At 45.2% G+C, this 14,260-nt stretch overlaps 2 protein-coding genes across 3 annotated transcripts; one reads left to right on the top strand and one right to left on the bottom strand.

The window, feature by feature from the left end:
• Positions 1 to 2,141: 2,141 nt before the first annotated feature.
• Positions 2,142 to 4,461, bottom strand: LOC127778102 (uncharacterized). Of its 2 annotated transcripts, none has more exons than XM_052304758.1 (5): positions 4,126 to 4,461; positions 3,799 to 3,974; positions 3,469 to 3,709; positions 2,634 to 2,770; positions 2,142 to 2,543 (listed from the first exon to the last, which is right to left on the bottom strand). In XM_052304758.1, exons 1-5 carry the CDS (start codon positions 4,394 to 4,396, stop codon positions 2,316 to 2,318), a joined length of 1,053 nt encoding a protein of 350 aa, XP_052160718.1. In that variant the 5' UTR covers positions 4,397 to 4,461; the 3' UTR covers positions 2,142 to 2,315. The 2 variants fall into 2 exon arrangements, with proteins under 2 accessions (XP_052160718.1, XP_052160719.1); XM_052304759.1 differs by having other exon boundaries at positions 4,156 to 4,459.
• Positions 4,462 to 6,175: 1,714 nt separating this feature from the next.
• Positions 6,176 to 14,260, top strand: LOC127777073 (uncharacterized). The gene is made up of 2 exons (XM_052303576.1): positions 6,176 to 6,344; positions 14,013 to 14,260. The coding sequence occupies exons 1-2, from the start codon at positions 6,176 to 6,178 to the stop codon at positions 14,258 to 14,260; spliced, it is 417 nt and encodes a 138-aa protein (XP_052159536.1).

Raw genomic sequence — 14,260 nt, 5'->3', positions numbered from 1 at the left:
GGCCATGCGTCGATCGATCGATCGATCCGGCGAACTTTTTTTGGTTGGTCGCCACCGGCGGTGGCAGGTATGGGCGGATCTACAGTATTAACATCAGTGTCAAACGATACTGATGACTTTCGATAAAAGTTATGGTTAAATTGCTTGTTCATATATTACAATACTATAGTTATAATTTCGATAGACACGTTATGATACTAATAAATTATTTTTCTAGATCGGCCACTGCAGATAGGGTGTGGTTGCCGTGGTTCCAACGGAGGAGGACCCGGCCGTCCACACGGACCGAGTCCTATTCGCCGTCACGGTGACGGCGACATTGGCTGGCTCTGGTGTCCTCTTTGTCTCGTCGTCGGTTATAAATGACGCCGCGACGATAGCTCAAAAAGTAGGCACCTGTCGTCCATGCCAACTTTGCTCTCGCTTGCATGGTCACACACAACACAAGAGAGAGAAAGAAGAGGAGGGGGCAAAAAAAAAATAAAAATCTAGGTGTGAGAAAGTTTATAGCTCATTCATTGACGAAAGGCAGGAGAGCGGCGCGCGCGGTGGCCAACGAGCTATGTGCGCGTTTATAGCTCTTCCCCGCCGTCGGTCAGGACGGAACAAAGCTAGCGGACGGTGGAAACGAGCCAAAAACGGGTGACCCTTAATTGCGGCGAGATGCGATGATTCCTTGTGTGTTACTGGTAACTAATTGTGATGGCCACTCGTCCGGCAAGTTTCGCTCACGCCTGATGTCATTTCTTCTTTCTGGTTCTCTTTACATTGGGAAAGTGATTTTATTCCTCCATGGGATACCTGCTCGTTTCGTGCATGCCACCTAAATAGTTAATAAAAAATATGAAAAAATTGGCAACATAGATTAATATGAAATATATAACTTCTATAAGTTGTAACAAAAATAACAATATAATTGCGAATGTGCGATAACTATTTTTAGTTAATTTGTTATTTTTGTTACAACTTGTATAAGTTGAATTTGGTCTTGCATATTTGTGGAGTGATATATTTCGTATTAATCTATGTTGTTAATTGTTTTCAAAATTTTTTAATAACTATTTAAATGACATGCAAACAATGAGGGGATATCCCCTCGAGAGATGAAAATCCACATCCCTCTACATCCTTCTTCACTTGCCAAATTCTTCAAGTCCCAGATGCTCTGAAAGTGATGGCTTCAGGACGGCCTGATTCTCACACACTTTCAGACTAGACTTCTTTTTTTTTTCCCTTTCATTTCCTTCCAAAAAGGAGAAAGCTTTTCAGACAATTGTGTGACAGAAACTAAGCAATGGTACTACTCCAACTATCATGACCGGTTGCTTGGCCAGTTAAGTGCCAACTTGATTTCAATCAGATTTCAGGCGTTTCTCAGAGAACAACTTGAGCTGCTTGCTGTGTAGGAGTATGTTGGTAGCTTGCAGAGAGTACAGTGCTTGCTTAGACCATGTGCCATCAAGTAAAATAAACCTAGAAAGTGAAATCTTCATTTTGTTAGCTATCACCTAGAAAAAGGTGAACGCAAGAACTGTAACAAGAGAGTGATATTTCTAACAGGACACTCAAAAAAAGACTAAACTGTTATAGTAGTGAAGAGTAAGCAAGACACTAAAGCCTGAAAATGAAATCCTCACCTGGCTCAAGTGTCAACTGTGACACAGCCAACCAATATATGCTAAGGCAAATCATTTCCCAACACTGCCGCAAGATGCTGCTACCTCAACCGGCCTAATTAGCGTTCCTGAATTACCACCATCCAAATCAAAATTAAGGTTAGGAACAGTCACTTTCTTACACGGTTACACCCACTGGCTTGCTTGACCGATAGCAGTATACTACCAACATATACTCCTTATAGCAATGGCAACAGACAAACCGATAATTTCACTTGCTCAGCAACTTGTTCGTGACCTTGTCTAGATCAACCTTAATTGTAGCAATTAGCTACAATTAAGGCATCTTCTAGACTGTCTGGACAAGTTTGTAGTCTCGTCCATCCCTAGACAGACCGGCGTTATAATTGGGATTCGGACGTGCGGCTTATTGCAAGACATTTGGGGCACCAGCACACCACTACAGTTAATGATTATGCTCATTTGGATACATTGCAACATCACTATAGTTAATGATTCAGCTCATTTTGGATACACAACTTCTCGAATATGCTATATTCTCACGACATTACATCCGAGTTGGCTTTCTTACAGTTACAGTTTCCAAGCAAATTGTTGATAGGTTACAACTTACAAGCAAAAGACAGCTGGGGAAACAGACAACATGTCCACTCTCTACCAGCAGAGTGTGCAGAGTTTCTAATCTGGCAAGGCAGTCCCCCTTTCAAGATTGTTCTTGATCTCAAGAGTATACTTGCCAAATGCCCTCTCAACCTTCTTGTTGAAGTGTTCGTTCCGGTCATTGATCGAGTCAATGTCCTTGTCTTCATGGAACTTGCGCCTCCTGCTGAATGCTTTCCGTTTCTCATCCCGTTCCTTAAGCTCATTAACCATCCTGTCTATGTTTTCTTCCGGGACCTTAGACACCTGTTCAACGCACAAGCCATCGATAAGGACTCCATGACAGAAGGGCCTTAAATTCAATTAGTACAAAGAGTTTGGTACGATGGCAAGTACCTTCCCATATTGGAGACTTGAAGTGTCCCGATAAAATTCAGGATCGGCTTCCTTTGCTTTGTTGTATGCCTCCATGTCAACCTCAATGTTCTTGGTCCTCTTTTTGTATGCATCATATAAGGTCTTCTGGTTGAAAACTGCAAGTGAGAACACCCCCATTTATATAGAGGTACGAGGTTTAAATTAAAAAGATCAAAGGGAGTTCATGGCCAAACTCAAATTGTTTCAAACAACAAGCTATAACCATGGGCCTATGGCAGCTACCTTGATGCTTTCTGATTTCTGACTATAACATAAGCATCAGGGATTTCCAGATATAAAGAATCATGTAAGTAGACACTCATAGTGCCAGACATTCAATGCACTATGTAACAAGAAATGCTAACCAGATGTTGCATTGCTGAAGGCTAGACGCAAAAATTATAGGGAGCATTTGTCAAGAGCATATATAACATATAATCTTGTTTAAGAACATCAGTAATTTACACTTGCAGGTTTAATATTTAAATGCAGGAAAAACAGAAACATATGTTGGTAAAGTTTGCAAAGCACAGGTTAAACTTATAAAACAAAGAAACTGATATGACAACCTAGACCCTGATGGGAAAGGAACAACATGCCATATACTACTAGGTAACAAACTGACAAACAATTATTCAAGTAACTTCAGAAAATTCATTTGGAATTAGCTTAAAACACGTATAATAAACACCACAACGACAACCGGCCATGAGACAGACAGCAATATGAATACGGATGTGTCGAAATTCACCAAAGCTACAGAATATGCCTCTGAATATAAATTGAATGAAGAAATTCGAGAGATGGAACTCACCATCCCAACCATATGGTGCAGGTTCCTTTTCCCACTTCTTGTATTTTGCTTCGGCTGACTCCTGTGTATCGAGCATGTAAGACTTTGTCATGTCCAGGCCATTCGAGTCAAGAAGCTTTCCGATCTTCTTTTTTCTGTCTTCCAGCCACTTTTGTTTAGAAACACCTCTACTCTCAGTGCGAGGCTCCATCCTCTTCTTCTCTGCCACCATCGCTTGCTGATTTGCCTTCCTAGCTTCATTCTGCAGCACGAGAAACAGCAAAGAGATGAATACCCAAGACTACACAGACAACAGCTATGACAAAACAATGGAATTGCCGATGACCGCACCATCTTCAGCCGCAACTCAAATAGCTTCTTCTGCTTCTCTGTCATCTGCGGGTAACCGTCGTCTGAGCCGGCGTCCTCCTGCTCCGCATCATCATCACCACCACCACCCTCAGCTTGGGCAGCATCGGATTTGCCAGCGTCTGCAGAAGGCGGTTCTTGCTCCGCACGCTCCAACCCTTAATCGAAGCCAATGAATCACTCCATAAGCACCCAATACAGGCTCAGGACGAATCGAATTACTCCTAGCCTCGAATTAGAATTACCACTATAGTATGGATTCATGGACATCACCCATGGCGCAAATTGCTCAGATCAGAAAATACGTACAGAAGCGAGAGGAGGAGGCGGGGCTAGCACCTGATTTGGCGTCGGCGATCCTCTTGAAGCAGTACTCGGAGCAGACGTGGTAGGGGTTGGAGGCGTTGATGCAGTCGGGGTGGACGGTGCGGTCCACCGGCGGCCGCTGCTCGTCCTCGATGCGCTCCTTGGCCTCGGCGATCTTGCGGAGGCAGTAGTCGGAGCACTCGTGGAACGGGTTCGACGAGTTGATGCACTCCGGCCGCGACCTCCCCGACGCCGCCGACGACGACGACGCCATCGGCCTCCGAGCTCGGGATTCGTCGGAACCCTAGAAGAGGATTAGCTCCGCGTGCGAATTGGGGATTGAGAAGGCGATGGCGGCGGCGGCGAGGTGAGGTGGTGTGGTGGGCTTCAAACCGGGCCGAGGAGACATGGGCCCACCCATTTCCCAAGGCCCATGCAATCCGCATCGCAGCCAGCCCATGAGACCCAGGAGTTAGTTCACAGGCCTAAGATACTTTCACTTTGGTCCAACGATAAACTCCTACAGAAGGAAAAAAGTTTATTACGGATCCCTCGACCATAGGCTGAGTTTGATTTGCGTCTCTCATTGGCAAAATCGAGCACAGCGAATCAATTTACCTCCCCACACCGTTTTGAGAGAGATTTTAGCTGACGTGGTGTCTACGCGACAAAACAAACAGTAGAGCCCACGTGTCACCGGTAGAGCCCACGTGTCACCATCTCGCCCCCCCTCCCCCCCGGATTGCGGAGTAGTCGGATGGCGTTCAGCTCAAAGTCTAGCAAGAGGAGACTCTATGGTCGGTGTAAAAAAAAAAGTAGACTATATGGTTCCGTTCTTTTCTCTAGTAAGAGTTGGATGAAGATTAAAATTTCCGTGGCACGTTTTTCAAACTGCTAAACGGCGTTTCATGCGAAAACTTTCTATATGAAAGTTGCTCTAAAATATCATATTAATCTAATTTTCAAGTTTGTAATAATTAAAACTTAATCAAATCATATGCTAATACCACCTCGTTTTGTGTAAAAAACTTAGTCTTCATCTTTGGAAGAAAAGAACACCACCTATATATGCGAAAATAAAGGATCCAGGTCCAAAACTCCCAAAGAACTTGAGCAAAAGTTCAATTCCTCTCCGAAATCTTGAAAATTGCAAATTCTATGCCAATTCTTCGACGAACTGAACCCTATGCCTAAGAATTTAAGATCCTGTTGCGAAACATAAATACGAAAACATGGATAATGATTTCGTTCGGGCCACCGGGCGGGGGAGGAAAATTCGGGCGCTCCCCCCCTCCCCGCCGTGCGCGCGCATGCCTGCGCTCCACCTGGCCCACCACGTGTCCACACACAAACAACTCTATTGCAACAGAAAAAAAACCCACATATTTTAGAAATCTTCTATTAAGGAAATTTGGTTTTTTTTCCAAAAAAAATGTTTCATCTAGTGCATTCACAATGTTTTACTATGTATAGATCTAATGTTGCAGTGAACTGAAATACTCCATTGCAACAAAAAAAACCCACATATTTTGGAAACGAAAAAGTGCGAATTACCCTCCTCCTGAACTATCACGGTCGTCCGAATTACCCCCCTGAACCACAAAACCGGACATTCTTCACCCTCAACTATACAAATCGGACGAATTACCCCTCTCGACTGAATCCGCGGTGGTTTTGGTCTACGTGGCGTACACGTGGCAGTCCAGTTAGCATTTTATTTATTAAAAAAATGTGGGACCCACCTGTCATAGTCTCTCATCTCTCTCTCCTCTCTCTCTCACTCATCCTCTCTCTCGCTGGTGGCGGAGGCAAGCGGTAGCGGCGGTGCAGACGGCAGGCGATCGGCAGGGGCGCGCGGGTCAAGCGGCAGCGGCGGCGCGCACGGCGGGCGGCGGCGCGGGACGGGCGGTGGGCAGGGGTGGGCATGCGAGCGGTCGGCGCAAACGGCGCGGACGGGCGCTCATGGCGGCGCGGGGACGGGCAGGCGGGCGGTCGGCGCTCATGGCTCTTCCGCCCCACATGGACGTCGCGACGCACGCGCACGCGCACGCGCATGAGGTGTTCGTCTCCCGTGCCCAAGGCGAGCTCCTCCTCGTCGGAACATGTGTTCGCGGTGAAGGAGCTCGACGCGGACGACGAGGAGACCGGGGAGTGCACCGGGGAGCGGGAGGCCGCCATGGCCAGCATCCTCGAGCTCTACCGCTGCAACCTCATCGAGCACCGTCGGCATCGGCTCCTCGCCCGCTGAAGCATCTATGCCCCGGTGTTAATTTTGGTAATTAATGACAAGCGCTAATTGTGGACTAACCATTGTCTTTGAGCTATACATTTTAAGTTAGGTCCACGTCATATGTGCGCATGGATGATTATCGATGGATTAAAATTGACGGCGCAAAACAAAGAGAAAGAAGACGGTAAAACTAGTGCTTTAATTTAGAATTGATCGAGGTATAGGGCGATCAAAATTGCTAGTTTATTTTCTAGTTTCGCCGTACTATTAAGAGGGGTAATGACCTAGCAAAGAGATGATTGAATTGCCACATTAGGTCATTGCATTTTCATTTGTGCTCTCTTTTTCATCACACATACATTCACTTGCAAATTCACTAGGTTCGGCCTGACCAGGGACGGTCAGACCGGCCACATAGTGGCGGTCTGACCGGCATGCCATGGCCGGTCTGACCGGCCACAAGACGGCGGTCTGACCGTCGCATAGGGCTGGTCTGACCGGCAGCACATGAGCGGTCAGACCGGCCCCCTAGAGGCCGAGATGATGCTGCTCGGGATGGCCGATACAGAGTCGACGGAGCCGTAGTCGGTCAGACCGAGCCGATGGCGGTCTGACCGAGCCGAGGTCGGTCTGACCGCCCACTCTACGCCGGTCTGACTGGCCAGGCCGATGGGGCCCTCTGACAGCACTTCAACGGCTAGTTTTCTAGCCGTTGCAGAGTAGCACGGTCTGGCCGGCCACATACCTCCGGTCAGACCGGCAGAGTACAAAGTTGGGGGATTTCGCCCCCAACAGCTAGTTTTGGTGGGTGGGAGTATAAATACTCCCCCACCAGCAGCAAGGGGGCTCTCTTGGCACCCAATTCAATTGCATACACCCCTTGCACCTCTCTCACACTCACTTGAGCTTTGTGTTCATCCATCTAGTATGTTAGAGGGTTGATTAGCCAAGAGTCAAGTGCATTTGCTTCCATTGCAGAGCTAGTGTGGCACTTGATCATCTCCACGCCGGGTCATTGCTTGTTACTCTTAGAGGTTGTCGCCTCCTAGACGGTTTGTGGAGAAGTTGCCCGGTGACCTCTCCGAGAAGATTGTGGAGGAGGCCCGGTGATCGTTTGTGAGTGGTTTGGAGTTCACCACCTTCGGAGTGAAGGAAGAACTACCCTAGTGATCGAGGCTTGTGTAGTCCTCTCCGTGGGCCGGCTCCCGCCTTGCCCACCCATTAACGAAGGGGGCGTGCGGTGGCTTCGTGGTTGAGCGGTGGAGTTGGGCTCGCCTCAACGGGGAGTAGGAAACCGGCGAGTTTCCGAACTTCGGTGAAAAATCTCTTGTCTCCTTCTCTCATTTGATTGTCGTATTTACATTTGTGCAATTTACTTTTCTAGAGACAAACTTGAGATCATATCACCCTAGGATTGCTAAACATTGACATAGGAGTGATTTACTTTCCTAGAGATATAATTGAGCCACTATCACCCTAGGTTTGCAAAACATAACTTAGTTGCTTAGTTAGAGTTGAACCTCACCAAGCCTAGCAACTTAGGTTAGTTTTGATTAGGTGTCATTTAGTTTTAAATCGCCTATTCACCCCCCCTCTAGTCGACATCTCGATCCTACAAGTGGTATCAGAGCTTGGTCTCTCTTGATTGGGCTTCACCGCCTATAGAGAAGATGTCGAACGAGGTGAACCATGTAGGGAAGGCTCCCATGTTTAATGGCACAAACTATTCCACTTGGAAAATTAAAATGTCTACTCACCTCAAAGCTATGAGCTTCCATATTTGAAGTATTGTGGATGTAGGCTTTGCTATCACCGGCACGCCCTTGATGGAGATTGATCACCGCAACCTCCAACTCAATGCCCAAGCCATGAATGCTTTGTTCAACTCTTTGAGCCAAGAGGAGTTTGATAGAGTGAGCAACCTTGAGACCGCATATGAGATTTGGAACAAGTTGGCGGAGATCCATGAGGGCACAAGTGAGTACAAGGATGCCAAGCTTCACTTCCTCAAGATCCAATATGAGACATTCTCCATGTTGCCTCATGAGAGTGTGAATGACATGTATGGGAGGCTTAATGTCGTTGTGAATGATCTCAAGGGGCTTGGGGCAAACTACACCGATCTTGAGGTTGCTCAAAAGATGCTTAGGGCTCTACCGGAGAAGTATGAGACCCTTGTCACCATGCTCATCAACTCCGACATGCCAAGGATGACACCGGCAAGCCTCTTGGGGAAGATCAACACCAATGACATGTACAAGTTGAAGAAGGAGATGGAGGAAGCCTCACCTTCCAAGAAGTGCATTGCTCTCCAAGCCGAAGTTGAAGACAAGGGCAAGGGCAAGGTGAATGAAGCCAATGAGAACTTGGAGGAAGAGATTGCCCTTCTTGCTAGAAGGTTCAATGATCTCTTGGGAAGGAGAAAGGAGAGAGGAAGGGGCTCCAACTCCAATAGGAGAAGAAATAGAAGACCCAACAAGACTCTCTCCAACTTGAGGTGCTTTGAGTGTGGTGAGAAGGGACACTTTGCTTCCAAGCTCATGAAGAAGCTCAAGAAAGAAGGCAAGAAGATTGAGGCCTTCATCGGGGAATGGGACTCAAATGAGGAGAGCTCCGCCTCATCCGGGTCCGAGGAAGAAGATGGTGATGATGCAAGCTCCAAGAAGAAGAAGATGGCCGTTGTTGCCATCAAGGAGGCTCCGTCACTCTTCGCTCCACTTTGTCTCATGGCGAAGGGCTCCTCTAAGGTAACATCTCTTAGTGATAGTGAGAGTGATGATGATTGTGATGATGTTTCCTATGATGAGCTTGTGAGTATGTTTGAGGAGCTCCATGCTTATAGTGAGAAGGAGATTGTCAAGTTCAAGGCCCTAAAGAAGGATCATGCTTTTTTGGAGATCTTGTATGAGGAGCTAAAGACTTCTCATGAGAGGCTCACCATTTCTCATGAGAAGCTTAAGGAAGCTTAAGGAGGGAATGAACAAGAGAAAGTGACATTTGGAGACAATAGCAAAGAAAAGGTAATTGGGTTAGGTAAAATTGCTATCTCCAATGATTTGTCAATTGATAATGTCTCTCTTGTTAAATCTCTAAATTTTAATTTGCTTTCGGTTGCTCAAATTTGTGATCTTGGCTTGTCATGTGCTTTCTTCTCGCAAGAAGTTATTGTTTCTAGCCTTCTTGACAAGTCTTGTGTGTTCAAAGGTTTTAGATATGGAAATCTTTATTTGGTTGATTTCAATTCTAGTGAAGCAAATTTGAAAACTTGTTTAGTTGCAAAAACTTCTTTGGGTTGGCTTTGGCATAGAAGGCTAGCCCATGTTGGCATGAATCAATTGAGCAAACTTTTAAAACGTGATCTAGTTGTGGGCTTGAAAGATGTGAAGTTTGAGAAAGATAAGCTTTGTAGTGCTTGTCAAGCCGGCAAGCAAGTTGCATGTTCTCATCCTACTAAGAGTATCATGTCCACATCTAGACCATTGGAGCTCTTGCATATGGATTTGTTTGGCCCAACAACCTATAAGAGCATTGGTGGTAATAGTCATTGTCTTGTGATTGTTGATGATTATTCTCGCTATACTTGGGTGTTCTTTTTGCATGATAAGTCTATTGTTGCCGAGCTTTTTAAAAAGTTTGCAAAAAGGGCCCAAAATGAATTTAGTTGCACTCTTGTGAAAATTAGAAGTGACAATGGTTCCAAGTTTAAGAATACCAATATCGAGGACTATTGTGATGATCTTGGTATTAAACACGAACTTTCCGCTACCTACTCACCTCAACAAAATGGTGTAGTGGAGAGGAAAAATCGTACATTGATTGAGATGGCAAGGACTATGCTTGATGAATATGGTGTTTCCGATTCCTTTTGGGCGGAAGCCATAAACACTGCTTGCCATGCAACCAATAGGCTTTATTTGCATCGTCTCTTGAAAAAGACTTCCTATGAGCTAATTGTTGAGAGGAAGCCTAATGTTGCCTATTTTCGAGTTTTTGGTTGCAAGTGTTATATTTACCGAAAGGGTGTTAGACTAACCAAATTTGAAAGTCGGTGTGATGAAGGGTTTCTTCTAGGTTATGCCTCAAATAGCAAGGCATACCGGGTCTACAACAAGAACAAAGGTATTGTGGAAGAAATCGCCGATGTTCAATTTGATGAAACTAATGGCTCCCAAGAGGGGCACGAGAATTTGGATGATGTAGGTGATGAAGGCTTGATGAGAGCTATGAAGAACATGTCTATTGGAGATGTCAAGCCTATTGAAGTGGAAGACAAGCCATCCACCTCCACTCAAGATGAGCCATCTACTTTCGCTACGCCAAATCAAGCTCAAGTTGAAGTGGAGGAGGAGAAGGCACAAGATCCACCTATGCCACCAAGGATACACACCGCTCTTTCCAAGGATCACCCAATTGATCAAGTGTTGGGTGACATTAGTAAGGGTGTTTAAACTCGATCTCGTGTCGCTTCGATTTGTGAACATTACTCGTTTGTTTCTTGTCTTGAGCCAAAACATGTAGATGATGCTCTTTGTGATCCGGATTGGATGAATGCTATGCACGAAGAGCTCAACAACTTTGCAAGAAACAAGGTGTGGACTTTGGTTGAAAGACCTAGAGACCACAATGTCATAGGGACAAAGTGGGTCTTTAGGAACAAACAAGATGAGAACGGGTTGGTGGTGAGAAACAAGGCAAGGTTGGTGGCACAAGGTTTCACACAAGTTGAAGGTTTGGACTTTGGTGAAACTTTTGCCCCCGTGGCAAGACTTGAGGCTATTCGCATCCTTCTTGCATTTGCATCATGCTTTGACATAAAACTATTTTAAATGGATGTGAAAAGTGCTTTTCTAAATGGTGAAATTGCCGAACTTGTCTTTGTTGAACAACCTCCCGGTTTTGAAGATCCTAAAAATCCTAACCATGTTTACAAACTCTCAAAAGCTCTTTTATGGTTTAAAACAAGCTCCTAGGGCTTGGTATGAAAGATTGAGATATTTTCTTTTGTCAAAGGATTTCAAAATTGAAAAAGTTGACACCACTCTTTTCACAAAAATCATTGGTGATGATTTCTTTGTGTGTCAAATTTATGTTGATGACATCATATTCGGTTCTACTAATGAGGTATTTTGCAAGGAATTTGGTGATATGATGTCTAGGGAATTTGAGATGTCCATGATTGGAGAGTTGAGCTTCTTCCTTGGACTTCAAATCAAGCAACTCAAGGATGGGACGTTCGTGAGCCAAACCAAGTACATCAAGGATCTACTCAAGAGATTTGGTTTGGAGGATGCGAAGCCCATCAAGACACCTATGGGAACCAACGGGCATCTTGACCATGATGAGGGAGGTAAACCGGTAGATTTAAAGCTTTATCGTTCTATGATTGGTAGCTTTCTTTATCTTACCGCATCTAGGCCGGATATCATGTTTAGTGTTTGCATGTGTGCATGGTTTCAAGCCGCTCCTAAGGAGTGTCACTTAGTGGCCGTGAAAAGGATTCTAAGATATTTAAAGCATTCCTTTACTATTGGCTTGTGGTACCCAAAAGGTGCAAAATTTAAGCTTGTTGGCTATTCCGATTCGGATTATGCCGGTTGTAAAGTGGATAGAAAGAGCACATCCGGTAGTTGCCAAATGCTTGGTAGATCCCTTGTGTCATGGTCATCCAAGAAACAAAACTCCGTAGCCCTCTCTACCGCCGAGGCGGAATATGTTTCGGCGGGTAATTGTTGTGCCCAATTGCTTTGGATGAAACAAACCTTGTTGAACTATGGCATATCCTTCACCAAAACCCCACTCCTATGTGACAATAATAGTGCCATAAAGATTGCAAATAACCCGGTCCAACATTCTAGAACCAAGCGTATTGACATACGCCATCACTTCCTAAGAGACCATGTTGCCAAGTGTGACATAGTCATTAGCCACATAAGAACCGAGGATCAACTAGCCGACATCTTTATCAAGCCTCTTGATGAAACCCGCTTTTGTAAGTTGAGGAATGAGTTAAATGTCATAGACTTCTCTAATGTAGCTTGAGATGGTGCACCATGGTTGCTTCTTTTGCATATTGTATATTTGCTCCTATTTGCTCTTATGCTTTGGATTTATTGCCATTTGATTCTTCATTGCGAAAATGGAGCATGTCACATTAAGGGGCAGTTTTGCACTCTTGCATGTGCTCTACTTCCTTTTATATGTGAGCAAATCAACTAGTGGTGCTAGTAGTATTTTCAAAATGCCCAAGTCAACATAAGTCAAAACTTTTGCAAAATCAATGTAATTGGAAAACTATCTCTTGGAAAATGTTTCAAAAGGGTCCTTATATGTTTTCCAAGCCTCATATTGCAAGAAAAATAATTTTTGAATGAAAATGCCATTTTGGCTCTCTTTTGAAGAAACTAGATTCTTGTTTTTGGCCAAAATGAGATTAAACCCCAAAATGAGTTTGAGAAGGAATTTGAGAAATGTTTCAAAACAAAATTGGTAGAGAGGAGGATTTGAAATGTTTTTGGTATTCAAATCATATTCAAAAACCAAATATTTCAAAAGTTGTTTGAAAATCAAATTCGCCCAAAAACCCCTATAGACCATAAAAGGTCACCTCCTAGCACTCAAGTGAGTTTTGTTGCAAATCTTCATAAATTTCAAATATTATGAATGGTTGGCAATATTTCCACTCACACATTTCAAAATTGCTCCAAAAAATCATTTTTTTTGTTGAATTTTATTGTGTGGGGGTAGCCGAACTGTGCAAGGGCTGTGCACAGTCGGCTGGGGGCCAGGCGGTCTGACCGACGCTATATGCGCGGTCTGACCGGCCTGGTAGCGGCGGTCTGATCAGCCGCACCCCGACGGTCTGACCGGCCGCATATAGCCGGTCTGACCGGCCTGGGATGGTGGGCCCAGGACTTTGTCCTTTCTTCCTCCTCCTCCTTCTACCCGACCCCTCCTCATCCCATCTCATCTCTTCACTTCTCCAACTCGAAATTTCTTCTCCTCTCTCCTCTCCCAAACCCTAGCCACCTCCCTCCACCAACTCCATCCGGTTCAATCGTCAAAATCACTCCGATTATACCATAAGTGAATCTCCTCCTCTTCCTCTCTATTCCATGGATTGATTTGAGTTTTTATTGAGTTTGTGATCCATGGCATGGAACCCTAGGTGAAAGAAGAGGTGTTCTTCGATTTACACCAATAGAGGGTAGTTTCTTAGTGTGATTCAACTCCTTCAACCGGTAAATCTCTCTCGCTCTTGTGCATTGCTCTCAAATCGGTCTATTTCAATCTCTAGGGTTAAGGATAGTTTCCCCCGTTGCTTCAATCTTGATGAAATAGACCTACACCTTGATGTTCATGTTCCAATCTTGTGCAACAATGTCCTAGCAATTTTTAGAATCATTTGAGTGGATTGTGGAAGGATTCGGTTGTGCTACTGTCAGAGGCGGTCTGACCGGCCTAGGGCCGGCGGTCTGACCGGCCTTGAGCCGTCGGTCTGACCGGCCATTGGCTGTCGGTCTGACCGACTTCGGGTATGCGGTCTGACCGGCCGTGGCTCTCGGTCTGACCGCCCCTGACAGGCAGCACTCCCCCTTCCTCCCACTTCACTATGTGGTTTCTAAAATTATTGCTTATATATCCTTTGCTCCTGTTTTTTCAGTGATGCCTCCCCGCACTCGTCATGGTCATCATGCGCCCACTCCGGATCCCGTGAGTGAGCCTGAGGAATCAAGCGGAGAGGATTACGCTCAAAGTGATGAAGAGGTTGAGGCCAATGTTGAGGGGGCTAGCGAGGAGGAAAGTGGAGATGATGACAGTGGAAGTGGAGAGGATGAGGATGAAGGAAGTGATGAGATGAACATTGATCCCTCCATCCAGTTTGTTGTGAACATGCAGAATCCATCATAG

Source organism: Oryza glaberrima, chromosome 6 (assembly GCF_000147395.1).
Source record: "Oryza glaberrima chromosome 6, OglaRS2, whole genome shotgun sequence".
Taxonomy (NCBI): Eukaryota; Viridiplantae; Streptophyta; class Magnoliopsida; order Poales; family Poaceae; genus Oryza; species Oryza glaberrima.
This window is presented reverse-complemented; position numbering and strand designations above follow the sequence as displayed.

What these genes read in the sequence shown, in the direction of transcription:
- LOC127778102 (XM_052304758.1), bottom strand. Translation starts at nt 4,396, where the DNA reads ATGGCGTCGTCGTCGTCGGCGGCGTCGGGGAGGTCGCGGCCGGAGTGC. An exon ending in TTGAGTTGCGGCTGAAGATG is followed by an intron (nt 3,710 to 3,798) that starts GTGCGGTCATCG and finishes CTCGTGCTGCAG; the next exon opens with AATGAAGCTAGGAAGGCAAA. An exon ending in CAAGTCTCCAATATGGGAAG is followed by an intron (nt 2,544 to 2,633) that starts GTACTTGCCATC and finishes TGCGTTGAACAG; the next exon opens with GTGTCTAAGGTCCCGGAAGA.
- LOC127777073 (XM_052303576.1), top strand. Translation starts at nt 6,176, where the DNA reads ATGAGGTGTTCGTCTCCCGTGCCCAAGGCGAGCTCCTCCTCGTCGGAA. An exon ending in CTGCAACCTCATCGAGCACC is followed by an intron (nt 6,345 to 14,012) that starts GTCGGCATCGGC and finishes CTGTTTTTTCAG; the next exon opens with TGATGCCTCCCCGCACTCGT.